Source organism: Barbus barbus (assembly GCF_936440315.1).
Source record: "Barbus barbus genome assembly, chromosome: 33".
Taxonomy (NCBI): domain Eukaryota; kingdom Metazoa; phylum Chordata; class Actinopteri; order Cypriniformes; family Cyprinidae; genus Barbus; species Barbus barbus.
The window spans coordinates 4,097,584-4,125,389 of record NC_136761.1 but is presented as its reverse complement, the minus strand read 5'-3'; the positions used below and the strand labels follow the sequence as shown (position 1 = coordinate 4,125,389).

Genomic DNA, 27,806 nt, shown 5'->3' with positions numbered 1-27,806 from the left:
ATATAATGATATATATAATAAATTTATATATCATAGAGATATATATTTTTATTTTATTTTGTGACACTTTTATTGATGCAAATAAAACAGGTAACGTATTCAAATAAGTCTCTCATGACAATTCAAAATACACAATTTAATAAAAATCATAAATATAAGTACTAAAACAATGTAATTAAAAGTATGTAAATTAAAAACCTGCAAAAGGAAACCATTAAACAAAAGCAGGTACAAAGCTCTTAATTCGCTTTCTTTAATAACTATATAAAAAATATATTTGAACGAACAGATATTAATAAAACATAATATTAATATTAACACTGAATACATCTTTACGAGGCCTGCACGCGCCTTTTTCACTTTAGAACTCATTTTTGCACCGGAAGTAACAGTGTGACGTCAGTTTGTTATGTGCACCAGCTGATCATCAGCCAGAGCCTACAGAAAACACTACTCATACGCAGAAATATTACTGTTCTCGAGAATCGCAAACGCAAATCGTTTTTGTAGTATTTGGAGGGAAGCGCGACGGTGCAGTAAATGAAGACAGTCGCGCGAGCTCTTGAGGGACAAAACACACTGGCCTGCTGCTGAAGGACCCTTCTCTGAAGCTGTTGTTTTGACGCTCTGCCTCCATAATTATATAATACGATGGAAACGATTTTTATCTGCTTAAGAAGTCGTTTGTTGGACGGTTTCGCTGGAGACATATAAAAAACGCCAGTGCCACATCATAACACTGTACTTTCAATGCAAATCAGCTAGAGCACAACGACAGCTCTTCCGTCTGCGAGAAAATGTGGTGGAAACTCTTCTTTTTGCTCCTGTATTTTTTCATGTTGTTCATCCTGGCTCGGTTTTTTGAAGCCATCGTCTGGTATGAGACGGGGATTTTCGCCACCCAGCTGGTGGATCCGGTGACATTGAGTTTCAAGAAACTCAAAACCATTCTGGAGTGTCGTGGTCTGGGATACTCCGGCCTGGCAGAGAAGAGGGATGTGAGGGAACTGGTGGAAAACTCGGGTAATTGTCTCCAAACAAGCTGTTCACTTTCATTGACACGTGTACGCTGATGTAAACATTCAGTTTGATTATGATCATGCAATGTTTGCTTTTGAAGGGGAGCTGATGCAAGGAGAGCTCTACTCCGCTCTCAAGAATGAGAAGGAGCAAGTGGGATCTGACTCAAGCACCACTTTCAATGGAGAAATGCACTTCTATGAATTAGTGGAAGACACTAAAGATGGCATCTGGCTAGTTCAGGTTAGTATTAATCCTATATCAATCTAAATGTGAATGTCAAACCTGTGATAAACTCTTATATTAATGACATGTGGCAGATGGGATATATGTGACACCGGACCACAAAACCAGTCATAAGTGTCAATTTTTCTAAATTGATTCATATCATCTGAAAGCTGAATAAATAAGCATTGATGTATGGTTTGTTAGGATAATATTTGACTGAGATACGGCTATTTGAAAATCTGGAATCTTAGGTTGCAAAAAAATTTAAATATTGAGAAAGTCGCCTTTAAAGTTGTCCAAATTAAGTTCTTTGCAATGCATATTACTAATCAAAAATTAACTTTTAATATATTTACAAAATATCTTCATGGAACATGATCTTTACTTAATATTCTAATGATTTTTGGCATAAAAAACACATTCAATGTATTTTGGACTATTGCTACAAATATACCCCAGCGACTTAAGACTGGTTTTGTGGTCACAGATGTCATGAAAATAAGTTATATGAAACATCCTAGTGTAAGAATTTTTTTTTTTTTTTTTTACAAATTTAAAATCTAGGTATGACCAAGTTGTTTTTACTGAAGTTGTTGTCTCTTAGGTCATACAAGATTTATACATGGATATTTATTAAAAGATGAAGAACCACCATCATGCCTTACTTGCCAAACTAAAATGACTGTGAAACGTATTGTACGGTTTTTAATGTAAATAGACAATGGTTTTATTCAGAGGTGTGTCTAACTGATTTATTTAAAAATGTATCACACACATTAAGATGTCTGCTTGTGTAAGCATAGAACCCAACAGGATTTAGTATCAGTTGCTGCAGCAAAATGATCCATTATCATTATTAGTCATTATCCTGAATTTATGCATCCTAAATGTATTGTACACAAAATAGACATGTGTAGTACTTTTGGAGACACATGTTTTTGTTTACATAATATATATATATATATATATATATATATATATATATATATATATATATATATATTAAATACTTTTACTTGTTATAAAAATACTTCATTTTCTACTTCTTAGGTAATAGCCCAAGATAGAAATCCACTGTTGAGCACTGCCAACTGGGGCAAAATGGTACAGAAAGTTTCTCAGTTTGGCATTCGAACAGGCACTTTCAACTGCTCAAGTGACTCGAGGTAAGAAAGAGTCATCTTATGTTCAGCAGTACACTTATAACAACTGAAAGTAGGCTGATATTCACATTCCTGTGAGCTGATCAACCAAGAATGGCATGTTTGAAATGTGCTGTATGGTAAACAGCTGACCCAAATGTGTTTTTTTTTTTTTTAAATATATTTTATTATAAATGTTATATCATTCTCCATATACATTTCTAAAAAAATAATAATAATTACATTATATTCATTAAATTACATCATATATTCAGGGTCTGCAGAGGTTCTCTTTGTAATATAATTTAATAATTCATTTCTTTTCATTGAAAAAAAAATCCTACATTTACACCACCCTCACTTTTATGTAATGGACAAAAGTTTTTCAAATAGGAATTATAATTCCAATCCAAATAGCTTCACTAATTAATGTTTAAATAAGCAATTAAGAGATTTTGCAAAATGCTAAATTTAATCAGATGTTCTTTCTTCATTCTGACCTCATTTTTTCTTTTACTTTAAACCACTCAAGAAATATGTAAACAAATTTAAATGAATGAATTAAAAATATTTCAAATCAAATTCAAACCATAGAAGATGTATCACTGTCTAAAAAAAAAAAATTGTTTTCATTCTCCATTGTCAGGTATTGCCATAAACGGGGCTGGATGAAGTCCACCCTCATCATGTCTGTCCCACAGACCAATGCATCCAAAGGGAAGGTCATGTTGAAGGAGTACAATGGCAGACGCATCGAAACAGAGCACATCTTTAAATGGATGACTGCGCACGTTGCTTCGCGCATTAAAACCATACATTTCTCTGAGCAATTAATGGATGACTGGTATCAGATGGAAAAGCAACCAGTGAAGATGTTCTTGTTCGCCAGATTGCTTCAGCCCCCGGCGTTTTTCTCCGCTCTCAGCATCAAATTCACGGGGCGCATCGAGTTCATCTTTGTCGATGTGCGCAACTGGGACAACACCACCTGTCTGGACGAGATCGGAGTGCAGCAAATGCCCTCATACATCCTCAAAACACCAGAAGGCATCTACAGATACGGCAATAGCACCGGGGAATTCATTTCCTTGCATGCCATGGATGCATTTCTTCGGTCCGTACAACCAGAAGTCAATGACTTGTTCATTTTAAGCTTGGTTATGGTCAATCTGATGGCTTGGATGGACCTATTCATTACACAGGGAGCCACCATAAAACGCTTTGTGGTTTTAATCAGTACACTAGGGACTTATAATTCCTTACTCATCATTTCCTGGCTGCCCATCCTTGGTTTTCTTCAGCTTCCATACCTGGATAACTTTTATGAGTACAGCCTGAAATTTTTGCGTTACGCAGACACCACTACTATTGCCTCTTGGGTCCGGGCCGACTGGACCTTCTATTCTTCTCATCCAGCTCTCTTCCTCAGCACTTATCTAGCCCATGGCCTTCTCATCGACTACTTTGAGAAGAAAAGAAGATGTAGCCACGAAGACCAAAATGCAAACAACCTAGAATGGTTGTCAAGTCTCTGGGATTGGTACACCAGCTACTTAGTACATCCCATTGCCTCGTTCCAGAACTTTGATTCAGACTGGGACGATGATCCCAATTTCCTTTTGGAAAGATTGGCATTCCCAGACCTCTGGCTTCGCCCACTTGTTCCAATAGACTACATCAAGAACCTGCCCACCTGGAAATTCAGACTCGCTCAGTCTGAGGGGCCCAAGCGAGTGGACCGTGACAACCGACAAAAAGCTATGACGAACCTAAATGGCGGCTCCAGCAGGGACCAGGAAGTGCATCACTGCAGTTCACAAGTTCTTCACGATAATAATGACGGATGTTCGACTGCAACGAAGTCAGAAGAGTCGTGGTCTGGTGGAGAGGAACAGGACACTGATTGGTCTCATTGGCCTTGTGGCATGCTACACTGCACCGAGTGTGTTGTATGTCTCGAGAACTTTGAAACAGATGGCCTTGTAATGGGTTTACCGTGCGGTCATGTTTTCCACCAGAAGTGCATCGTGGTCTGGCTAGCTGGTGGGCGGCACTGCTGCCCTGTGTGCCGGTGGCCATCGTACAAGAAAAGACCCACAAGACAACATGCAGCTGAACAGCTTGAACCGGAACAGCCCTTGTCCAGTTAGTTTACGTCTTGCATCCTGCACTTATTTAAAAAAAAAGAAAAGAAAAAAAACGACAACTTGATGTGTTCATCTTTAGTCTTTAGATTCATAACATTGGCTCCTGGGTTTTTGTTGGTGCTTTTAACTTGCACAGTTATTAATTAAATTCATACTTCCCAATATTTTTTCAATCTTTTTTTTAATGGGAAAAACTTGGTTTGGGTCATATACCTTGTACTTAGATAAAAAATAATAGATTTTAAATGCTAAATTATACAAATGATAATATATTGAATGGTAAATTCAATGCATTTGGTTGAAAAATGTCTGTTGTAGCACTCATCATACATCTCGATCAGACAGAAGAGAATCCATTTGTTCCTGTACTTGAGAATTACATCTTGTGTTCAGTGTGTCTCCAGATGTGAATTATCTGTCATAAATTGAGCTACACTGCTAAGTCATTGGGGAATTGAAGACTTAATATAAAGGATTAACTGTCTGAGCATGTCATTATGATTTTTATTTTTTTAAGAAGAATATCTTTACATAAAACTGCCCCTGTGCACAACTGAAAATGGCTTAGGCATTGACATGCAATTCTTAATAGCTCAATCTGCAATTTAAGTTATTGTCTTGTTGGAGCATGTTAGTTTGGTTATTTCTGAACAGCATTTTGCCAATAACACTAATAAAGAATTTACCCCCTTGACTTTAGCTGTTTGTCAGAGTTTAAAAGTGATATGGGAACTTAAACCTGTAATTGCCTTCAATTCAATAAAGTCCATTATTTTCACCAGTGGTACATGTGAATCACTAACATTTTAAACCAAAAGGGAAAGTAAACATGAGTTACCCCACACATAATCAACACAAAAGAAGTTATTACATGTTAAAGATGCAGGAGTCTTCCTTGCACTTTCGCCATTATTTATTATTGTTATATTGCTTTATTGATTATTATTACTGTTATTGATTTTTCTTTTATGCCAAAAATCATTAGGGTATTAAGTAAAAATCATATTGCATGAAGATATGTAGTAAATTTCCTGTTGTAAAAAGAAAAGACCATTAAGACTGGTTTTGTGGTCCAGCAGGGTCACATCTATTTTTTCATATTACAGCAACGCGAATGTGGCTACAGTATTTTGCATAATTTGCGGGAAATGTGCTTATTTGTGCTGAAAATAAATTATTTGAGAAAAAAAATTATTTGAGATATGCACAATATATTTTTACTTTCGATTTATGGGGGGGTTTGAGGGAAAATCGATCTCACGTGACATTTGCCTTAACATTTACCACTGTCATCGAAATAAAAATTAATATTAATACAATTAATACAATAAAATAACATGACGAGAAAAATTAACACGACACATTAGTAACCTCAGCAGCTCTGTCTCAACCATGCTTTCTATTATTTGAGCAAAAAAAAAAAGTATTAATAGAAGAATAAGGATCATTGCATAAGAGTGTACAAGGACCAAATCAATGAAAGAAATCATTTTAAAACCGAAAATGTATTTTCTATGAATTTGTGACGTATGTATCACGTTGGGCGTGCGTACCGCGCGTGCGTTGCGTTGCTCTGTCACTGCGTGCACCAGCGCTGGAGCTAATCTACACTGCTGTCGAGGTTGATCACATTTATAATGTTTTGCTGAAACCGGTGGCATTTCTGTAGTCTTAAATTCAACACCCATAATCAGAAGAGGCAAGCATGCTGCGCGTCTGTTGGAAAGGGGCTCACGCAGCAGCGCGGGTGAGTTTTATTCTGCTGGATCTGTCTGTCATTCAGTGACCCACAGCGAGGCCCGACGTTTCTTACGCGTATCGTAAAATTACGGATTATAATAGGCACTGTTGTGTTTGTTTAATTAACCGGTGATTATGTTCAACTAAACTTCTTAATGAGTGGATAGTTTCATTTGTTGAGGATTGTTATTTGCAGTTTAAGTGGTACACCAGGATAGTATGCCGCTTTACGTCAACGACGTACGTGTGGTCGAAAGGGGCGGTCACAGTGTGATTGGCAGATTCTTCGAACCAATCATATTTCACATTTAAGAGAGTGACGCCTCCCTCCACAAATAAAAATCCAGCATGTGCGCCTGCGTAAAAATGGGCGGGCTGTGCATGATTCATATTTTCTGTCACCCGGATAACCAACCTAGCTAACTGCTGTCTGAAAATCTTTTATTTTAATGTATTCACCTTTATTTATATTTAATAGTATTTAACTGAAATCTTGCTCACGTAAAACATTGCATCAAAGAGCTACACCCTGTGCACCCCGTGAACGATGTATTGGTTTTGTTCAATGGAAGGACGTGACCTTGCCGGTGAAAGTTCAGAAAGTTTCCTCACAAACACTGCCTTCATGTCTGCTGTGGTGCTAATGAATAATCCATGCTATGAATAACAGCTGCTACACTTTAAACCGTCTTATTATAGGCACTGACTACTGTTTAACTAATGTTTAGGGTCATTCATTCATTGTTGTTTATTGTGTTTTACTGGATGCTTGATCCACAGTGATGATAATCATGTTTTTTTGTTTTTTAAAGTCACAAAAAGTGCTACAATGGAAACCTGTTTTCGCTGAACAGTATTTACATCTGAAATGAATGGCTGTTTATTATTGATTAATGTAAAACAGTGGTTGTGGTCAGTGTAAAAAGAAAGTATCACTTTTATTACTGTAGCTTGTGATGCATTGCAGTCTGTTTTTCTGTAATGCACATGTGATGATGATTTGTTTGTTTGTTTCTCTGCAGCAATGTGTGTGTGGGAAAGTGAAGGCCCAGCCGTTGCAGCACTGCCACAGATACACCACGGCTGGAGGCTCTGGGTACGGCATCAAACTGTGAATTTAACCTTAAACACACATGCTTACAATCATATTGCTGATTTGTTTATTTACAAAAGGTGTGTTTTTGCATCATTTTGTTTTACCACATAATGCATTAGACATCATTAAATGAATGTTAGGTTGACCTTGGTCTGGTGTGTGTGGAAGAAAATAAAAAACCCTGTCAAATCACACTCGACTGCATCTTATATTTGGATCTTTTTATTCTGCAGATCTACTGCTGGGAAAATAGTGGCGGCTAGCCTTTTAACAGTCGGTGGTGGTGTTGGCGGTACAATCCTTTATGCCAAATGGGACCCGAAGTTTCGTTCAAATATAGAGAAGAGCGTTCCGTACTCAGATCAACTGTTTGAGATGGCACTTGGGCTGCCCCCTCCTCCACTTGTCCCTTTACAGAAGAAACCAGTAAGAGTTACAATCACTTTCACTTTTCCTTTGTCTGTCTTTGATTCTTTGACCAGATTCATCCATGCAGCTGTCTGTGCTTCTGTTATACAGATGTATGCCTTCAGTGATGTCAAGTAATTTAAGATTTTTTTTATATATAGGGAAAGATCGAACCCCTGCAAATCTCTTCATTGTCAGAAGCATCTAAGGAGTCCAAGCAGCCTAAAGCTAAAGCCAAGAAGTCTGATCCAGCACCTGTGGAGGCTCCACCTGCTGTAGAGGAAGCACCGGCACCAACCCCACAGACACTCAAAGGTGAGTGAGACTCACAAACATCTTCACATGCATTCAGATATCAGATGTTCAACGGCTACACTTCACAGTTGCAGACATATTAGTGAAATTTCACGTGCAAAAAAAGATGCATTGTCTGTTGTCAGTAGTGTAGTGATGTTTGAAGCACAGCTTACACGGACATTTTTCTGAACGACAGAAATTGTGACTGCACCTCAAGGCTCTCAGATCTGTATATAATACATGAGCGTTAAAATTAAAAAACAACTTCTTGTACTACTGACCTTCATAGAAATTTAGTAGGTAAACGTTTAAGGGACTGGTGTTGTCACAAAGACAGTTTTTTTTATTTTTGTCATAGTTTTATTTTCAGATCTAATGTGAAACAAAACATATATTGTATATTTAGCTGTCTTAATTATTAATATCAGATCAAATCTAAAAATAATGTACATTCTTGCAATTATTTTGCAATAAGAGAAGGTAAATGCTCCAAAAAAAGAGCCCCAAATTTTTTCAAAAGATTCTGCTGATTTCCTAACATTGAAAAGGATTTTCTCAGGGGTGCGATATGAAATGAGTTTGTTGATCCAATGTTTTCTAGATGGAGAATGAGTCGACTTCCAATTAACTAATATACATTTTTTCTGAATGATGATACTTTTTATGATGAGACAAATCTAATAATTCAGTATCCCGTAATATCCAAACTCTTGGATAAGACAGACACATTTAATCAAGAATGATAATTTTTCCAAGAACACACGTGATCCTAACCTTGTCCGGATGCCATTGTATTAGAACTGTTTTAGTTAGTTGATCTTCATGGAAGTAGTGTTACCTCTTTACATGGATTAAGGCCTGTTCACGCCAGAATGAAACACAACACACTCAGGAACTTGATAATGCAAATTTTACTCGCTTTAATGCACTGATATAAGATTATAATCAATTGTAGCATTATGCCAATAATTGAGGTATATTATTAGCAATAATATTTCAGATGTTGTAATAAAATGTTTCTGTATCTGTAAAATTAAAAAAAAAATGTTCAACACATTTCATGTGATTTTTATTTATTTATTTATTTTCATCTGATTGGTATTGGTCCTCTTTTTTGGTTTTATTATTATTGTTTTATATGATTATGTTGAAGACTTTATTGTCAGCTACAGTTACAGCTTTCTACCTGTCTGGACACAAGCACCAAAACCTATTGGTTATTTTTTATTTTTTTAAACATTGTAAAAAAAACAACATCCTAATGCATTGGTTAAATTAAAAGTGTTGTTTAGTGGTCCACTAATACAGTTTTTCATCATAATACTATCATTCATAATAATAATGTAATACCACATTGTAAATATTAATACATATTAATTTGTCTTTGACATGTAGGTCGGTTTGACATTTGTCGGTAGATTTTCAGAACCAACACATCTCTTAAGCATCCGACTGGTCGTGGTTATCAACCACTGCTAAGTTAAAAATAATTCACTATCAGTCGAGCCCGTATATCTGTCTGTCATAAGTCTTAGTCAGATAGTATTTGCTCTTGGTCTGAATCAGCCTCTGTCCTAACATTACAGTCAATTATGAAACCAAATAAAAACTGGAGATAGTTAAAAAGTATCAGTATAGTTTGAATGTGTGTAATATGAATGAAATCTGGACTTACTTTTGTACATCTGCCATGTTATCATTGTCATGTGACATACCAGCATCAGTTGCATTGATACACTGCAATTCATGACTCCTCTACCATGGCCCGATGGGATGGTAAAGTGATCTCGCCGTAAGTAGTAGGTCATCTGGGTGCTTTTTACTTGCTGTTAATTCAGACATACTTCTCAGTTCATATACCAGCTGATTCATTTTTCACCTACTCTATAGTAGGGAAGTATGAATATTCAGACACCGAATGCATCATTTCACTGTTGAAGCAGATACACAACCATCAGGTGAATGTCTAATCATATCCTGAACCTATATATGCAAATGATCAAAGGATCACAGGCAGTACTAGTTAATTTACTGTAAGTTGCATCACTTTTGATCACTGATGCACTGTGGCTGATCTGTGATCTATATTTCTCATGGAGTCCTACTGTTGTTGCAGAAGCCTCAGCAGAGGCAGCTCATATTATTTCGGCTATCAGCGAGGTGCCGTCTGTGCCCGCTCCGGGTACAAGTGACGAAAGCCCACCTGGCCACACGGCGGCAGGTCAGCACTGGATCCTTCACACAGCCTTCTGCTTCTAACAACTGATCCAGAGCCTGTTTGCCTTCATCACATCAGTTGTTGTGCAGATGGCATCTGTGTCTCTTCCTCTTTGCATGCTCTCAAAATTCACACCCTCTGGTTCCCTGTCCATGCTTTCTGCACAGTTTTATCATGTGACCCACGCTAACATGTTCTGTTCATTGTGTGTTTGTTGAGTTCTTTACTAACAAAGTGTTGCTAATCAGTACTCTTTCCCAATATCTAACAAATTGTGTATCCTCATTTGTAATGATCTGTGCCAAATATGCTAGATTGCTAGTCTGATGAGAATATCAGAGAAATATATCAGGCCATGCGTCAGTTTGGCTTGTTCAAAACTGATTGTGATCATTGACCACTAAGTTTGGTTTCTTTCTTTTTTTTTACGTATTCACTAAAAAAAGACCTGATCAGTCGATCATTGTTCACAGATGATGTTGTTTACGTTGTGCATGCAACCAGCGAAGACAATGCACTACAAAGGCATATTTATCGTTTCACATCGCCCAGTGTTTGTTTTGGTTCAGACGGCAAACTTACAGCTCAAGTAAAATATAATATTATTTCCCATGGCGCTGGAATAGCTCAGTGTGTTTGTGTGTGTAGGTAAAGACAGCAAGGATCATCATGAGCCTGCACTGAAGGAGAGGCCAGCGGAGGAAGTGTCAGCTCGACTGACTCAACAGGATAAAGCTGAGCAGGATGCTTTAGCAGGTGGGTGACCACACAATTTGCACATGAAACAGTTAATATAGAACCACTCTACAGGTTTATAGGTTGCCTTATCCTAATTAGGCTCTCGATGTTTTCCCCAAGAAGTTCCGGTCTCATTTTTTTTTTTAAGTGCATAACAACATGTATTTGTATGTACTGTGAGTGTTTGTGTGTCTCAGCTCTGACTGCTGGACTGGAGGAAAGTCTAGGCAGCTCCGCTAAGATCACCCTGCAGGCCATCGGAGCCCAAGAGGCTGCACTGACAGCCATCGCTGCACATACAAACAAACTCAAAGAAGCCATGGACTCACAGGTGAACACAAACACACACAATCATTTGAACCTCCACTATGCTGATGAGTTAAATCCGGTGTATTAGATAAGAGAGAGACATCCAAAATATGCAGTGGTGGTAGGCTTCAGTTTTGGGATACACTGCTGTAGCAATGTGCTAAAACACCTTAGCACCAGCAACCACCAAGAATGCTCTAGCATTGGCATGGTGACCTCTGACATTTTGGAGGGCAGGTGCTCAAGTAAAAAAAAAAGGCACCGCACTGCAATTACACTGCAATTACAGTTGCAATTTTCTGAGATTGGATTAAATATAACATTTTGAATATATAAATATGAAATGCTGTAAAAAAAAAAAACCTCTATATAAAACTATTATTTATGAAACTTAAACTGACAGTAGGTGGCGGGAAGGCTTAATGTGAATCACAGAATCATTCATTCAACCAATTAATTTATATCAGCTGATTCATTCAAGGAAAAAATGCCACTCTGTTGCTGAGAAACGCAACACTTCTGCTCTGTTTGGAGCTATTTAGTTGGTGAATCTGAGCAAAAACAGTCAAAATTTACAATTTTGTTTCTAAAATTGTCAGTTAATTTAGTTAATTTATTGTTTATTGAACATTGTATACAATGAATGTTGGATTTACAATCGTGCTGATATTCAGGAAAATGGCACTCTTGCTTGTTTGATGCTGCTTAACTATATTATGTTATAAACATAAAAACAAAAACTCCTAAAATGGGTAATTTATGTCTTAAAGGAACACTCCACTTTTTTTTGGAAATAGGGTCATTTTACAACTCCCCAAGAGTTAAAAGCTAGCTGGGGACTACTTTCAGGCGCTGCGTAATATCATTGCGCCTGCTGCACCCACGGTACGGCAACAAAGTTCCTTGATTATTACGCCGGAACAAGAGTATAGTTCCTAGCCATATGAGCCTAGAAAATCGCAACTTTTCATTTTCCGTCGGTCTTAGTGCATGATGTAACTACAGAAGCCTCGAGCTTTAAATAGGAAAATTATCCAAACTCTTTAGTCATTTTTGTGCGAGATGTTAATGGTCTAATCCGATTCAAAGATCTATGCTAAGCTAAAAGTGCTACTGCCAGACCCGGAGATAAGCTGAATGTATTCAAAAATGGTAAAACTCAACTGTTTAACTCTTGGGAAGTTGTAAAATGAGCCTATTTCCAAAAAAAGTGGAGTGTTCCTTTAAGCAATTGAGGTGCTTTTATTATTTTGGCTGACATTTCTGACCTTGCACGATGGTATTTTATGTCGATGCCAGACTAGCTTGCTTGTTGTTAAGTGTAATGGAGAGCTGTTGCCTAAGTTAGGCAGGCTGTATTTAGTTGTTTTAATAATGGTTTAAATCCACAGCATTGACAAACTGCCAAAGTTTAGGGCAAACACAACTGTTACTGAGCCATCACCAATGATGACTGGTCAGGGAGGCATGGATGAAAGAAGTGCAGGTGTTCTAGCACCTCTTGTCTGTTTGTGCACGTGCCTGAACTTATTGCAAATGACTGAATTGAGATTTCAGGTTTTATGCACTGTTTTTCTGCTGCTTGTGACATTGTGATGTGTTTGTGTTCAGACTCCTCCAGATGAGAAGTCCGCTCAGTGGAAAGCACTGAATGAGGCTCTGAGTGACAGGGCCAGAGCCATGGAAGAGGCTGAAGAAGCCCTGCTCAAAGCCAAGTGAGACCTGTTTCTGATAGATCTTAAATTACAGTTTCGAGACGCATTCCAACCAGTGTCCATTAAACTAATTTGGGGTCTGTAAGATTGAAAGAAGTCTCTTATGCTCACCAGTTCTGCATTTATTTGATCAAAACACAATTTAGATCATGATTACAATTTCAAATAACTTTTCTATTTGAATATATTTTAAAATGTAATTTTATTTCTGTGATGCAAAGCAAATTTTTAGCATCATTACTCCAGTCTTCAATGTCACATGATCTTCCAGAAGTCATTTTAAAATGATGAATTGGTGCCTAAGACACATTTCTTATTGATATCAATTTTTTTTTTCATGATTCCTTGATAAACAGAAGGTTCAAATTAAGAGCATTAATTTCAGATAAATATATTTACTGTCACTTTTGATCCATTTAATGCATGCTTAATAAAAGTATGAATTTAATTTGTACAAAAATCTTACTGACCCCTAACTATGATTTTTCTGTGTTTTTTCCAGTCCTCAACTGTACCGTTTTGTTGATTTTTGTTTTGTGTGTATTTAGAGGAGAGCTTAAAAAATTGCGTGACGTGATCAACAGTGCAAAACAATCCAAGATTGACACAGCGAGACCCCAAATCCTGGCAGCTGAGGAGAACTTGCACAGCATGATTGTGGATCTGGACAAAGTAGTAACCAAGGTAAGTATCTTAATCTGACTGTGTTAATGTGCTTTGGAGGAACCCAGTACATATAAATGAGAATTGAGCCTGTAATCTATTTAGCTTTATACTCCTAGAGACTCTGGAGACATATCACTGTGTCCCATCTGGAGTCTGTAACTCACACCTGGGTATTGTCTGTCTCTTCTGCAGGTGCAGACGGCACAGACAGAGGCGAAGGTCGTGTCTCAGTACAGTGAGCTGGTGAATGAAGCCAAAGCTCAGTTCCAGCAGGAGCTCGCCAACATCACACCTGAGATCCAGGCCAGCTGGAAGGGGCTCTGTAAGATCTCACACACTCATGTCACTCTCCAAACCGCATGTTTGTCATTTATCTCAAGTTTTATGACTACATGTTTGTTTGTTTTTTCCTCCCTTGAGTGTTTGTCAGATTTAACTGGTTAAAATCTGGTATATTTTTAGTAGGATTGTCAAAGTTAATGTATACAAATTGTTACAATGTTCATTTTTTTTAACATGGGTAAAACTTTTGTGACCCTGGACCACAAAACCAGTCTTAATAAAATAATGACCATTAGGCCACGACTGGGGAAGTCGTGGCCTAATGGTCAGAGAGTTGGACTCGTAATCCAAAGGTTGCGGGTTCGAGTCTCCGGCCGGCAGGGATTGTAGGTGGGGGGAGTGAATGTCCAGCGCTCTCTCCACCCTCAATACCACGACTGAGGTGCCCTTGAGCAAGGCACCGAACCCCCAACTGCTCCCCGGGCGCCGCAGCATAAATGGCTGCCCACTGCTCCGGGTGTGTGTTCACGGCGTGTGTGTGTTCACGGCGTGTGTGTGCACGTTGGATGGGTTAAATGCAGAGCACGAATTCCGAGTATGGGTCACCATACTTGGCTGAATGTCACTTCACTTCACTTAAAGGATTAGTTCACTTTTAAAAAACACTTTTGCTGATAATTTACTCACCCCCATGTCATCCAAGATGTCCATGTCTTTCTTCAGTCGAAAAGAAATTAAGGTTTTTGATGAAAACATTTCTCCATAAAATGGACTTCAATGGGACCCAAACGGTTCAAGGTCCAAATGACAGTTTCAGTGCAGCTTCAAAGGGCTTTAAACGATACCAGACGATGAATAAGGGTATTATCTAGCGAAACGATCGGTCATTTCAAAAATAAATAAAAAAGTTCTAAGTTTTATAAGCACAAATGCTCGCCTTGCTCTGTTCTGTGATGCGCGTTCGTGACGTCACGTAATACGCAATTACGTGGAAAAGGTCACGGTTGAAGTAGGCGGAAGTACCGAGTCAGTAGGCTTTTTAATATTAAAACACCCAGGATACGCACACGAAATGGGCATTTTAAACGATAAACTGACACAAAGACATTTGAATGTGTGTATATGGTCCTCCTTCCGCACATTTGTAAACACTGACTCGGTACTTCCGCCTAAGTCAACCGTGACCTTTTCAACGTCATTGCGTATTACGTGACGTCACTTAAGGAAACGTGACGTTTTCCTTTTCTTTACTTAAAAAAGGAACTGAATGTTAATTGGCAACAAAAATGATTAATTGTGATAAAATTTTCATCGACTTGCATCTCTACTTCCAGTTTACACATTTATTTCAGTGTAGCACAATAAATTTAGAAGGCCATCTATTCTTCAGAGTTCAGATGAATTTTTCAATCTTGTTTGTCTTTAGATTTGCATTTATGTTTTCTTTTATTTAACTGTATAAACCATGTGTTTTAATATCAAAGCAGTTATAAAGGTCACATATAAAATGTCATTGCATTAGATAACGACATATTAAAGCAAGTGAAATAAATTTTAATGAAAGATAGCATAAACACACTTCTAGCAAAAGATTTCACACAAATTTAAAAATGTAAAAAAACATCCGCTTTGTCAGGTTTACATTTCAGACCAACTAATTAAATAGGGCTTCCTCAAGACCAAATGATTAAGGCACCCCACCTATTAGTCATTTTATCATATTACAGTTTCCGCATATTAAAATAATAATAAGCTGCTGCAGTCATTACGTGCATCACAGTGCTGTCTCTACTCCTGTCATTCTTCCTGTAATGCTGCTCTGTGCTCTTTCTCAGCGGGAAAGCTGAGCGCAGATGATCTGAACTCTCTGATCGCCCACGCCCACCGGCGCATCGACCAGCTGAACCGTGAGCTGGCAGAGCAGCGGGTGAGGGAGCAGATCCACATGGAGGCGGCTTTGGAGCAACAGAAGCTGGAGGATCAGAAAGCACTGGAGAGAGCCGTGGCTTCTGCCTTGGAGCACAGACGAGAGGACATGAGACTCGAGCAGGAGAAGAAGGTGTGTGATTCTGATTATGAATTTATGCCTGTCTTGGAGGTTCTTAATTATATAACCATATACAGTCATTTCCATCTATTATTGCTGATTTTATTTGTGAAGAACACTTAATTTTATTTAAGAGTATGTAAATATGTACAATATTTTAAAAAAAATTATATTAATTTATAAAATTTATAAATTTTTAAAATTGTATATTTACATTTATCATTTTAAATCTCTAATGTAAATAAATGTAAATTAATATACCTCTAGATAAAATAAATAAACTTTTGAAAATATATAATGAATGTGTGTTTGTATATACATAATAAATAAACACAGTACACATACATATATAAACAAAAACTTTAATTTTGCATGTGATTAATCGTGATTTGACAGCTCTAATAAAAATACATTTCCTAAGAAGTTTATTGCACATTGCACTGTGATGCTGAGAGCTTTCTGTGTTTGTGTCAGGCTCAGGAGGTGCGTGAGGTGATGGAGGCTGAGATGAGGACACAGCTGCGTCGTCAGGCCGCTGCACACACGGATCACCTGCGGGACGTGCTGAAGGTTCAGGAGCAGGAGCTGCGCGAGGAGGCCCAGGAGGTACCAACACTGCCTCTTTACATGCACTAACAACTACATAGAATTTGTGATAGAATTGAACAGTTAAAGGACTTGTTAAAAAAAAGATGGTGCTACCAATTTGACTGACCGGTTTGGTAATGGTACAGAAACTAAAAATGATGCACCACAATTTTTCAAACAGAAATGCATTTTCGGTTTCAGCCAAAACCATTTTGGAGAGCCGAAGTCATTGACACAAAATGTAACTTTTAATTAGCGCTTCCCTGCATTTTACTAAATATATGCACTATTTTACATATTATGTATATTTTTTTACTTAAACTGTTATCTTTATTAATAATCTTTGTATTGAATAAAGCTGTCATGGAAACAGGTTTTTGTTACAGCCTGCATTTAAATATAAATTTAACAACGAATTGGAATAGAAACATTATTATATAATCAAAAATTGATACAAAGACTGCCTTATGTGCAATTTATAAGTTGACATACAACTTAAGATTTTTATTTGAGTGTATGATTGTTAAATACATTTGATTAGTTCATTAATTAAATTTATTTTCGGTTTTGGTTAGAATGAATTTTGGTGCATCAGTATAACTTTTTTGCCTAACACTGGTGCTGTCTGTTTCTACTAAAATAATCAATATTGAAAAAAGATTATAAAGTCTATCTAAATGGATTATATTCTTTCTTTGTAGATTCTAAACAGTAAGATTATGGAGCAAGAAACTCATTACCGCAGACTAACTCAAGAACAGCTGGACACCTTCACTTTGGACATGAACGCCGCTTATGCCCGTCTAAAGGGCATCGAAGAGGCCATAGACAGTAAGTCTCAAACTACTTAAACTCTGCCAACAGTGTTGCCACATTCAACAGAAATGAAAAAAAGGAGGATCTTGCGCTTGGTTCCATTCACATGTAATACATTTTCAAGTCAACAATAGAATCCATCAAAGAGCAAAAAAACTAAATTCTTGAAATTCGTTTGCCATGTATCCAAATAAAAGGATTACATGCCGACATAATATCAGTCTTGTCTTATTCTTATAAAGTGCAAAAAAAGTCATTTTAAAATCATCAGACGTTTCGGTCATGCAGGACCTTCCTCAGTGTTCACATACTATTGAAACAGTTCATTTTTCAATTCAGTTCCTCACATATTAACATGCGTGTATCTAATCAATTCAATTAATGAATCAGTGACAGACCAATTACTTCATTGTCAATTTACAAATATATCCAGAGGAGATACAGAATAAAAGAAAATTTAATGTTTAATATTAAATGTTTGTCTTGTCTCCAGGTCACGTGATTGCTGAGGAGGAGGCCCGTAAGGCTCACAAGTTGTGGCTTTCTGTAGAGGCTCTGAACTACACGCTCAAGTCCGCTGGAGCCGATTCCCCCACCGAGCCTCTAGAGGGCGCTGTGCGAGCCATCAAAGAGAACTGTGCAGAAAACGAGTTCGCTCAGGCCTTGGCCACCGCCATTCCCGAAGAGTCTCTGAGCCGAGGCATCTACAGCGAAGCTTCCCTTCGCGCGCGTTTCTACGACATCCGCCAGCTCGCGCGACGCGTGGCGCTTATTGATGAGACCCGCAACAGCCTGTACCAGTACTTCCTGTCCTACCTGCAGTCCGTCCTCTTGTTTGAAAGTGAGCAAGTGGTGCCTCCTGCTAAACTAGCACCCGAAGATCTCGACACATTCAGGCTGCTCGCCTACGCCACTTACAGCATTGAGCGCGGCGACCTGGAACTAGCCGCCAAGTTTGTCAACCAACTTCGTGGCGAGTCACAGCGCGTGGCGCAGGACTGGCTTAAGGAAGCCCGACTCACTTTAGAAACAAAGCAGGTGCTTAGCCTGCTATCGGCATATGCTAATGCCGTGGGGTTGGGCACCACACAGGCCCCTTAGCCACACCCACTCTGTCAAGATGATGTAAATTACGAGGAGTGTTACTTGCCCGCTATTACCAGAACCTTCTGCTAATGTTTAATTTATAAATAGGTTGTGTGCTAGCCAAAAATTTGTTTTTCTTATCTGTCCAAAGCACTTTTGCAGGGAGTCTTTGCCCTTAAAAGAATTCTTAAGTGGCCTACCATCCAGAACGACCAGTAGTTGTTAAGCAGGAAACTGTGGCACTCCTCAGTGTATATGGCGCACATGTCACTGGTTAGCATTTAATGTGCATTTAGCAGGTTGAAGGGCCTCATGGTTGGCAGTGTGATGCTAAACCTGTTCACTGTTTCAGAATTCACATGTAATGCTTCAGTTATATATACTGGTTGTTTATTAACCCAAACTATTGAGAATAATCAGTCCTCTCATTCAGGATTGGAGATCAATAAATCATGGTTGTTGACAAGAATGGTATTTCAGTTATTTGCATGACTGCTTTGTTGTAAAAAGGGTTACATCTGGTTTAGGTGGGGTACATTTGATTTTTTTTGGACCCAGATTTATTGAATTGGTCACAATGTAATGAAGATTTTGAACAAAGATGCTGTTATTGAAAGATGGAGCCGCACATGCTATATTGGATCTAACAGCAAACCTGTAATGCACAGGTAAGTTGCCCATCCCAGGTCTAAATTGCAGAAATGTACGGTTCTAAGATTATCATGCAGTTAATGTCATGTATTTTTGCCTTTTGGCAAAGTGCATCTCAGGAACCACACCAGTAGTTTGTCTTACCTCTCAGATAGGTCCTTCGAGGTATCCAAATAGCACGTCACACCTCTGTTCATCAATTTGCAATAGGTACCAAGAGCCGATTGCATAAAATTAAAATCATTAATGTTTGCCTACAAAACCACCCGACTGCACTCCTTTACTTAAATTCACTACTTCAGACTTATGTGCCTCTAGAAGCTTGCGTTCTGTAAGTGAACGGCGCCAATCCAAAGAGGCACAAAATCACTTTCAGACTTTTACATTAAATGTCCCCTCCTGGAGGAATCTTCTAGAAACTGCTAAAAACACTTCTCTTCCATCTTTATTTTACCCTCCATCTCTAGCACTCTCTTCTAATTTATCTACTTTTTTTGTTAAAAAAACACTTGACCCTCCAACACTTGCTCTATTCTAACTACTTTTGTAGATATTATAAAAAATGACCCTTTAAATCTAGCATTCTCTATTCTTTTGGCTTTTTATTTTTATTCAAACAATTGCCCTCTACGACTAGTGTTCCCTGTTCTTTTTCTATTCCATTTACTTTTCTTTTTCTTTTTATTTATTATATATATATATATATAAAAATCTAAGAAAAAAAACCTTTCTACGTGTACTGCATTAGGCCAAATGATTAGCTAAACGATTTGGGGCGTAAGTAATTTGCTATATTTTCTAATCAATATAGGTAGGGTAGAATGATGGAAGATGCTCTGCTGAAGAACAATGTGGATTTTCTTTAACATATTTGGATATGTTTAGCATGTGCATGAGGATGATGATGCAACAGAATGTGTTCTTATAGGAAATCAATTGAAACATTTGCTAATTTAGTTGTTCCAGTGCAAAATATAAAATATTAAAAGAGGGGCCTTTTACAGAATGTATAAATTATTTTTGATATCAGTTCAATTTAATGTATTGAACTTTAATACTGTTGCTTTGACAAAACATTTTGAGCTTAGTGCATATAACCCTTCTTTACTAGCATGGCCAGCAGTTCTTCAGACATAATGAACAACAGAGGCGAAGTCCCACCTTTAATAGCAACAGTTATTACAAGAAGTAATTTGTAATCAGTATTGAGAAGTGTGATATGTTATCTGAAATCCTTTTGTCCTTTCCAGCTTTTGGAATCAAAACAACTAGACCCTGCTATAGAAGGAAATAGATCACTCAGTACTCTTGGGGGGAGAGACCTGCCCATTTACCTTTATTCATTTGTTAAACTACCTGTAGTAATTTTCCTGACTTTTTTTAAGATAAAAAGTATAAGGTATCCCCCCCCCCCCATCTGTGTATTCTTTGAACATTGATTATTCTTGCTTACAGCGCTATTCTTTATTTAAAGGTGAACAAATAGCTGCATGAGAATTCTGTAGAAAAGGTGAAACTATCCTGAAGTACCAGTCCAGAATCCATTAGGAAATGGGAGAAAACATTTTCTTTTCTTAAAGTTCTTTTACTTTCCATCTGAATGAAGACTGAAATCTGTGCATGTGACAAACATGTCTAAGTACACAATTATTAATGAATGAACACACTGACATTTCCCCAGATATTTAGCTGCATCCACGCTGCAGAACGTCTCTCAGCCTGAGATTTAATCGCTGTTAAAGGTCTGAATCTCCAGATCAGACAAGATGTTCCTGCAAGATGAAAAAAAGACCACAGAGGACCAGATTATAATTTGATTCTTGAATTAATTCAACTAAAATCTCTACGGTTGCCCAAAAAGCAACACTTACCTCTGCTGCTCTGTGAGCTCAAACTCCTGCTGGACCCTCTGGATGAGTTTTGGGGTCTCGGGCAAACAGAAGCCAGCTGAGATCTGCACCAGCTCCACCGCCTGATTCACATCACCACCACCCTCCTTTATACACGTCAAGAACTTGTTCAACAGCTCCTCACTGAGAGAACAACACAGCCGTGTGAACATTCAGACTCTTAAGACATGAAATATAATCATTATTTAATTTAGATTCTTTGGTGAAAAAAAGTGAAACTTAAATTTCTACAGTTTAGACATTTTTTTAGCTATGCCTAAATGTAAAACACCAAAAAAAAATAATAATAATAATAATTCGCTTGTCAAAGTTTCTGAGACTCCTGATCGTACCTTGGAACTCTGTTGTGTGTTTTGAAGAGTTTCAGCATTTCCCTGAATGAAGAGAAGAGAAAGAAAATCTGTGAGGTGCTTTAACTCGAATTGATCTGGATCACATTACAGATGTCCATTAAGGATGTTACCAGGCGTCCTGTCTCCTCTGAGCTGCTAGTAATACAGAGATGATGTCACTGAGAGAACCGGCCGTCCAGCTCAGCAAAACTTTGCCCCGGTCACCCGTGTCGTATATTTTCTTGATGTCCAGTGCACACTCAGCAAACGACTCCTGCACCTGTCCAGAAAATATAAAGTGAAAGTGGCCAAGTATGGTGACCCATACTCGGAATTTGTGCTCTGCATTTCATCTATCCAAGTGTGCACACACACACACACACACGTTTTATAATTTCAATGCCACGACACAGACACAGAATTGAAAAGAAAATGAATCAAAGGAGGAAGACTTGTAGAGGGCACAAGTATCAACCAATATAGATGTCCATGCAGATGAGGTAGAGGTAATACCTCCTGATTGTGCTTCTCTCTTGCCATAAGTGTCAGCAGCTCTTCCACCAGATTCTGCCTGTTGGCATGGCCCAACTGTTTCATATCTGTGGAAATGGACATTAAAGACCGTCATCTAAATGTGATGCCAGAATAAAACATGATACTACTAAGTCTAGTAAGTAACACAAATAACACCTCTTCAATTGCATATGTGGTTTACAGGAGCCCTCCATAGACGTACTGTACAACCTGTATTTTCTATCCCCTTACCCTAGCCCTAACCTACCCCCACACAAAACTTTGTTTTTTTACATTTTCAGAAAAACACGATTTGGTGTGTTTTAAGCCATCTGGTTTATGAGGACCCAATCAATCAATCACCTTTCCATATTTGTGGGATGAGGTCTAATCTGTTGTCGGTATCAAGCGCTTGGAGCAGATCTCTCATGACGTTAGAACTGGGGTAGTACACCTGTGAACCGGATCACATCAACCCACATCAATGCACTTCACCATTCTGCTTGCGTTCACATGAAGCAACATATGATCATGTTTTACTCACTGAGGGAACAAGGTCTCTGTACCACTTCAGCATCACGTCAATGTTCTCCATCATAGAGAGCAGACTGAAGAACCGCGCACTGAAAGACAGACAGAAGAAACCTGATATTAAAGAGATCAGCCAATTATTATTGCTGATTTTGCCCTATTATAGGGTCCCAACCAACTAATTTTTTATTAATGGTTATTTTTCCCAATCACATAATTCTAATGATCTTTTAAGTACTTTATATGAAATGCTACCATGCTTTGGTCATCTTGGCCCATGTATACATTTCCCCTCAATGCAGGTCACAGTTTTTTACATAAAAATGTGTTTTTCTATCACAGTTTTTAATGCCACAATGCACAGAGCCAACAAATCAATTCATTGGATTAGTTGCAGCAGCCCTGTGCTGAGTGTCACGTTAAAGGGTTGACGGGAACAGCTCTTAAATAATGAATTATTTCGCTGGATTATACTTACTAGTAAATGTTCTGTTGGAAATCAGTTCCCAGAAGTCTCCAGTTCTCTCCAACCCCCAGCAGCTCATGGACCCTATATGCCTGCTCTATGTCCTTAGTGTCAAGACACTGTAAATACAGATGCCAACAGGGTCACATGCCATCCTAACGTGACATTTACCATGAAGCGGTGTTGTAGAAAGGACGCGTTTAACTGCACTTACGATTCTCATAGCAGTAATGAAGAACTGTGCTGAAAAACAAAAGCAATGCAGGTGTGATTCAACTATGTAGATACTTCTATCTGCAGAAATCAATACATGTATCCTGTCCCAACACCCACAATTGCAGTCTTGGCCCCTTGATAGTGTGTGCAAGCGGCAGGAAGTAAGTGCACAAAACTGTCTCAGGTCTGAAATATGCCAAGTTTCTTTAAGGCACACCAAATTCACACTCTCTCTAATGCTGAGGTGAGGGGCGGGACGTTCAGACACACACTAGAGGCGGTTTAGCGAATCACAACACACTGGACCAGCTAACCAATCAGAGCCCATCACGTATTTATGAGGAAGGGGCTTCATAAAAGCAGGAAATTATCAGCGTGTTATCAGAGAAGGGACAGAGCGGTGAAGAATAAAGGTAAATTATGTGAATAAAATGCGTTTAAAAACGAAGCATTAACATGTTAGACTGCACCCCATAAATACAATCAAGCCTAAGTCAACCACCCTTTTAAAGTGCAAAGTATTGAAAAAGTCAAAACAAGTAAAAGTTCTGTATAAACTTTTCTTGCAGTGTCCCCATGAGCTAATCAAATGTTTTTGTGACACGCTTGTGATCTTTAAACCCACTTGAACACTTGGGCCAAAAACCGCAAATATGTAAGTAGAGTGAAGAACTGCAGAGAGCACTTGTGTGGGTACCGGGTACAAAGCTAAGTTAATAAACACCGCTGTAACAATATGCAGATAGCCAGATACCATCATCAGGGTCCTGTGGAGTGAAGCTCTTCCCTGACACCTCGTTCATCACTTCCTGCAGAATGTCCGTTTGGCCCTGAATTGGGGCACCTGTAGAGCAAAGCATGATGGGAAATGCATGCATAATCGGTGCATGTGTACGCACATTTAACATGGTTATTTACTTAAGAACTTAAAGAATTGCCTTTGTTTTATTTTTTATTAAAGAGTTATGACCTGGTTTATAAAATATGAAAAGCAAGTGATTGTAAGAGGCCAGACTGAGATCTGAAATCAAAGAAAAACAATCGATTATACACCAAAACAGGCATCAAAATATCAAAAATCAATTCTTTCCTGTAGAAGCAGGAATAAGTAATGATCACTCAACAGACCGATGGAGAGAGCCTTCATCTCACTGATCACAGGAAAGGCCTGAGATTTGCCCAGATGGCCACAGCGTCTCAAAGCCTTCAGGACAGCGTTCAGCGTCAGGAGGTTCGGCTTGACCTTCTGCTCTGCCATCTGCTTCAAAAGATCCTACAAAACACACAGACTGAGGCAGAGACTACTTAAAACAGCAGCTTCACAACAAAATCTCAATCGCATACCACGATCAGCTCCCATTTTTCATTATATTTCTCTTTTACTTCCGGGGCGGCTGTGATCAGGGCATTGAAGGTGTGCACATCAGCTAGAGGAACAAAACAAGGCATCTCAGCTTAGGAAACACTTCAATTCTTAAATTTTTCAAGAATCTCATAAACCGTAAAGCACATACCTTTCAGTCGGTTGTTGAGCAGGTCAGTGTAGGTGCTGAACGCTTTAGAATAAGCACCATACTGTGAAATCAAACACACCTGCAGTCATCTTCTGCTATCAAACTAGAAATGAAACGTATGAGAAGTTCCCACAGACGTTACCTTCACCAAGCCTCGTATCAGAGCGCTGTATGAATGCGTGTTTGGCTCTGACAGCAGCGCAAAAATCCTCTCTGCATTATTCTCCTCTCTAAAGGGGAAAAACAAGACAAAGCGACCCCTTATGATATTGACTTTTTATTGTTATGCAGATACACCACCAGTCAAACGTTTAGTATAAATATGATTTGAGAGAATTTACAATTACTCAATTTACAGTGTTTCTAATTATCAATGTAGGAAACTTTTGCTGCTCAGCATTTTTGTGGAAGATGTTTTACATTTAAAAGAATAGCATTCATTTGAAACAAATCTAACATTATGTATATATATATATATATATATTACGTAACATTATAAATGTCTACTTTAGTTTTTAATGAATTTAATGAGTCCTTGCTGGATAAAAGTACTTTTTTCTTTAAATCTTACACTACCACTCAAAATTTAGGGGTGTATCACAGTTTCTACAAAAATATTAAGCAGAAAACAGTTTTTAACACTGATAATAATAATAAAAATAGCTATTTTAAATTGTAATCTTTATTCCATACTTTGTGTGTGTTTTATTAGAAAAAAAAAAAAAAACACTTTGTTTCCCAAATTTTAAGCACTCACTTCCAGGAGGCCTTCAGTAAATCACTAGCTTTAGATGCTCTTCCTTTTTTAGTCTGCGGTTCATCCTGAACGTCCTCCTGGGGTTTTATCATGGGTAAAGAGTGTTGTTATATGGAGTTAAAAAAACAAAAACATAACGCATAGTCTCAGGTGACTTATTGGTTATTATAAGTACCCATTTTTATCAAGAGCTGATAAAATGTAGAAACTGTAACTTGAATGCAATGTAAGTCGCTTTGGATAAAAGCGTCTGCTAAATGCATAAGTAAAAATGTTATAAAATTACATGTAAATTTATTATAAAATGAAGCAGTATCACTGGTTTAATATTCACATTTTGTATATATTAACGGATTATTTGCATTATCTAAACATATTTTCAAGCTGAAAATACTTTATATTTAAAAAAAACATGCTGCACATTCAACTTTCATCTCATCAATGATCTGACGTGTGCAAACAAAGCCGCAGAGCATCTTGAACATTGATTCTACCGTCTCCTCATTCTTCTGTTCTGGAACGTTCTCTTGTGCAGGATCATGATCTCCATAGAAACAAATCAGATCTAACAACTGATTGGTCACATCCAATGACACTGACGTACCTGCGCAAAATACACTGATCAGCCATTCAGTTACACAGTTAAACTAACATCTGCCATAATATTAGATGCAATGCCTCGTCTTGCTCGTTCTTACCGGCCTGCAGCAGTTGGTCGTACAGATCCACAGCAGCTTTGACTTTTCTCATCTGAATTCTCTCTATGAGAGCAGCTTCAGACACCTCCTCTATCTGAGCCTCGAGAGTTTCCGGCATCAGACACTTCCAACAGAAGTAAAGAAGTATTTCACATTCATAAGCACAAGCTCTCATATGCAAATCATACAAATACTGGACACTCACGGGAATATGAGGCTGTGCGTAGTCTTTCTGGAAGTACTTTGGATATGTACTGATGAAATATTTGGCAGTATTTCTGCCTGACTCCTGGGACAAGGAAAATAATTTCTGTGCGGGAGAAAAAGAAGCTGTTAGAAAAGTCATGTTATGTGCAACTATGTTCAAATTATTACAACTTGCAATACACACTCATTTATTTGAATGTTTAAATAAACACTCATTCTATTAATGCAAAGTGTATGTTTGTAGAAATGTTGTCCTTACTGGTCTTCGCAGCAATCATAACACTGCCGATTGAGAACCTGTCTAATAGTCTGAACTGAAAACCTGAAATGGTTTGATAGCCAAAAAACTCACAAACTCTGATGATGTTTTTGGAGTGAGATATGAATCATCTTGAAATCTGTAATCTGAGGCTGTAGGATCCTAGAAGAAACATATGCACACACAGTAACTCTGCTTACGTGATATTTGATCATGTATTTTATCATGGTTGTTAGTTTGATCTGATGAACATACCCTGTTCACAGTGGATGCCAGTGCCTGTAAGACAGCCTCTTTACTCCTGATAACAGTAAAACATTATTATAATGAATATTTTAAAAATATGAAACTCATAATTTTAGAACTATATATTTATTGCTCATGTGAATTGTTCAGATCTGACCAGCACATACCATGCTTTCTTCTTTGGAATGACTATTTCTTCTGAAAAAATAAAGGAAAAGGAAACAAAATTATTTTTTTAGGATTTATTTCTAATGAGAAAGCATCTTAATTTAAGAAAGCATATGAATATTCCTATTAAAAAGCCATAATTATCAGACCTGGTGAAGAAACGGCAGGTTGTTGATCTGCAGCAGAATTCAGAGCAAAACTCCTGTAAAACACATAATGAGCCTGATAAAACTTGAGCTGACACAACCCCTTCAAATGACCTACAGACAACCAGTCGTTTCTTTACAAACATAAAAATGACAGAAAATCTCATCTGATAAAACGGGCCAAATAAGCCTGTCCTTGTGCGTGTAACTTACCTATTAGGCCATGACTTCTGCAGGTGAATGCGCAATATTTTGCTGCTCTTACACACATGATGCCTGAGAGCTTGCGAACAGGAGGACGCCATGACACCGAAGTGCATGCTCAAAAATCACTCGGTGGCTCCTCTCTGACGCGTTCCATGAAATCATAGAGACTCCTGCAGGGGGCGCTTGGCGGCTCAGAAAGCTGAATTCTCCGCAGCACCACCACGGTCAGTTGTGATTGGTCTATCTTGTTTTGCGTTGAGAAAGGTCACAAGTATCATGTGACCAAATCATCTACATATTTATTTTTTATTATTGTCTGGACAATAATTTATGTCTAGATAATGAACGCAGAAAGTTTAATAACTAATTGAATTCTAATACATAATTGAATAATTAAAAAAGAATAACTATTATTTTTACTCATTGTTTTCTACGGTCGGGT

At 38.0% G+C, this 27,806-nt stretch overlaps 3 protein-coding genes across 4 annotated transcripts; 2 read left to right on the top strand and 1 right to left on the bottom strand.

The window, feature by feature from the left end:
- The first annotated feature begins 390 nt into the window (after positions 1 to 390).
- LOC306853555 (E3 ubiquitin-protein ligase RNF103-like) lies at positions 391 to 5,314 on the top strand. The gene is made up of 4 exons (XM_079391056.1): positions 391 to 1,023; positions 1,121 to 1,263; positions 2,299 to 2,414; positions 3,037 to 5,314. Exons 1-4 carry the CDS (start codon positions 798 to 800, stop codon positions 4,538 to 4,540), a joined length of 1,989 nt encoding a protein of 662 aa, XP_079247182.1. The 5' UTR covers positions 391 to 797; the 3' UTR covers positions 4,541 to 5,314.
- A 754-nt stretch (positions 5,315 to 6,068) lies between these two features.
- On the top strand, positions 6,069 to 19,007 carry LOC306853477 (MICOS complex subunit MIC60-like). 2 transcript variants are annotated; one of them, XM_079390926.1, is made up of 14 exons: positions 6,069 to 6,284; positions 7,300 to 7,373; positions 7,607 to 7,799; positions 7,943 to 8,096; positions 10,195 to 10,299; positions 10,945 to 11,052; positions 11,232 to 11,365; positions 12,955 to 13,058; positions 13,607 to 13,742; positions 13,917 to 14,046; positions 15,842 to 16,065; positions 16,528 to 16,659; positions 17,343 to 17,472; positions 17,951 to 19,007. In XM_079390926.1, the coding sequence occupies exons 1-14, from the start codon at positions 6,243 to 6,245 to the stop codon at positions 18,556 to 18,558; spliced, it is 2,274 nt and encodes a 757-aa protein (XP_079247052.1). In that variant the 5' UTR covers positions 6,069 to 6,242; the 3' UTR covers positions 18,559 to 19,007. The 2 variants fall into 2 exon arrangements, with proteins under 2 accessions (XP_079247052.1, XP_079247053.1); XM_079390927.1 differs by lacking the exon at positions 10,195 to 10,299 and having other exon boundaries at positions 6,094 to 6,284.
- A 1,530-nt stretch (positions 19,008 to 20,537) lies between these two features.
- On the bottom strand, positions 20,538 to 27,506 carry LOC306853446 (small ribosomal subunit protein mS39-like). Its single transcript, XM_079390867.1, has 24 exons — positions 27,371 to 27,506; positions 27,161 to 27,213; positions 27,011 to 27,041; positions 26,853 to 26,898; positions 26,691 to 26,759; positions 26,337 to 26,441; positions 26,132 to 26,255; positions 25,928 to 26,037; positions 25,434 to 25,510; positions 24,819 to 24,906; positions 24,677 to 24,737; positions 24,507 to 24,589; positions 24,291 to 24,435; positions 24,133 to 24,183; positions 23,917 to 24,006; positions 23,161 to 23,189; positions 22,959 to 23,065; positions 22,494 to 22,572; positions 22,313 to 22,403; positions 21,950 to 22,035; positions 21,568 to 21,716; positions 21,437 to 21,478; positions 21,066 to 21,227; positions 20,538 to 20,966 (listed from the first exon to the last, which is right to left on the bottom strand). The coding sequence occupies exons 1-24, from the start codon at positions 27,475 to 27,477 to the stop codon at positions 20,921 to 20,923; spliced, it is 2,031 nt and encodes a 676-aa protein (XP_079246993.1). The 5' UTR covers positions 27,478 to 27,506; the 3' UTR covers positions 20,538 to 20,920.
- Positions 27,507 to 27,806: the final 300 nt, after the last annotated feature.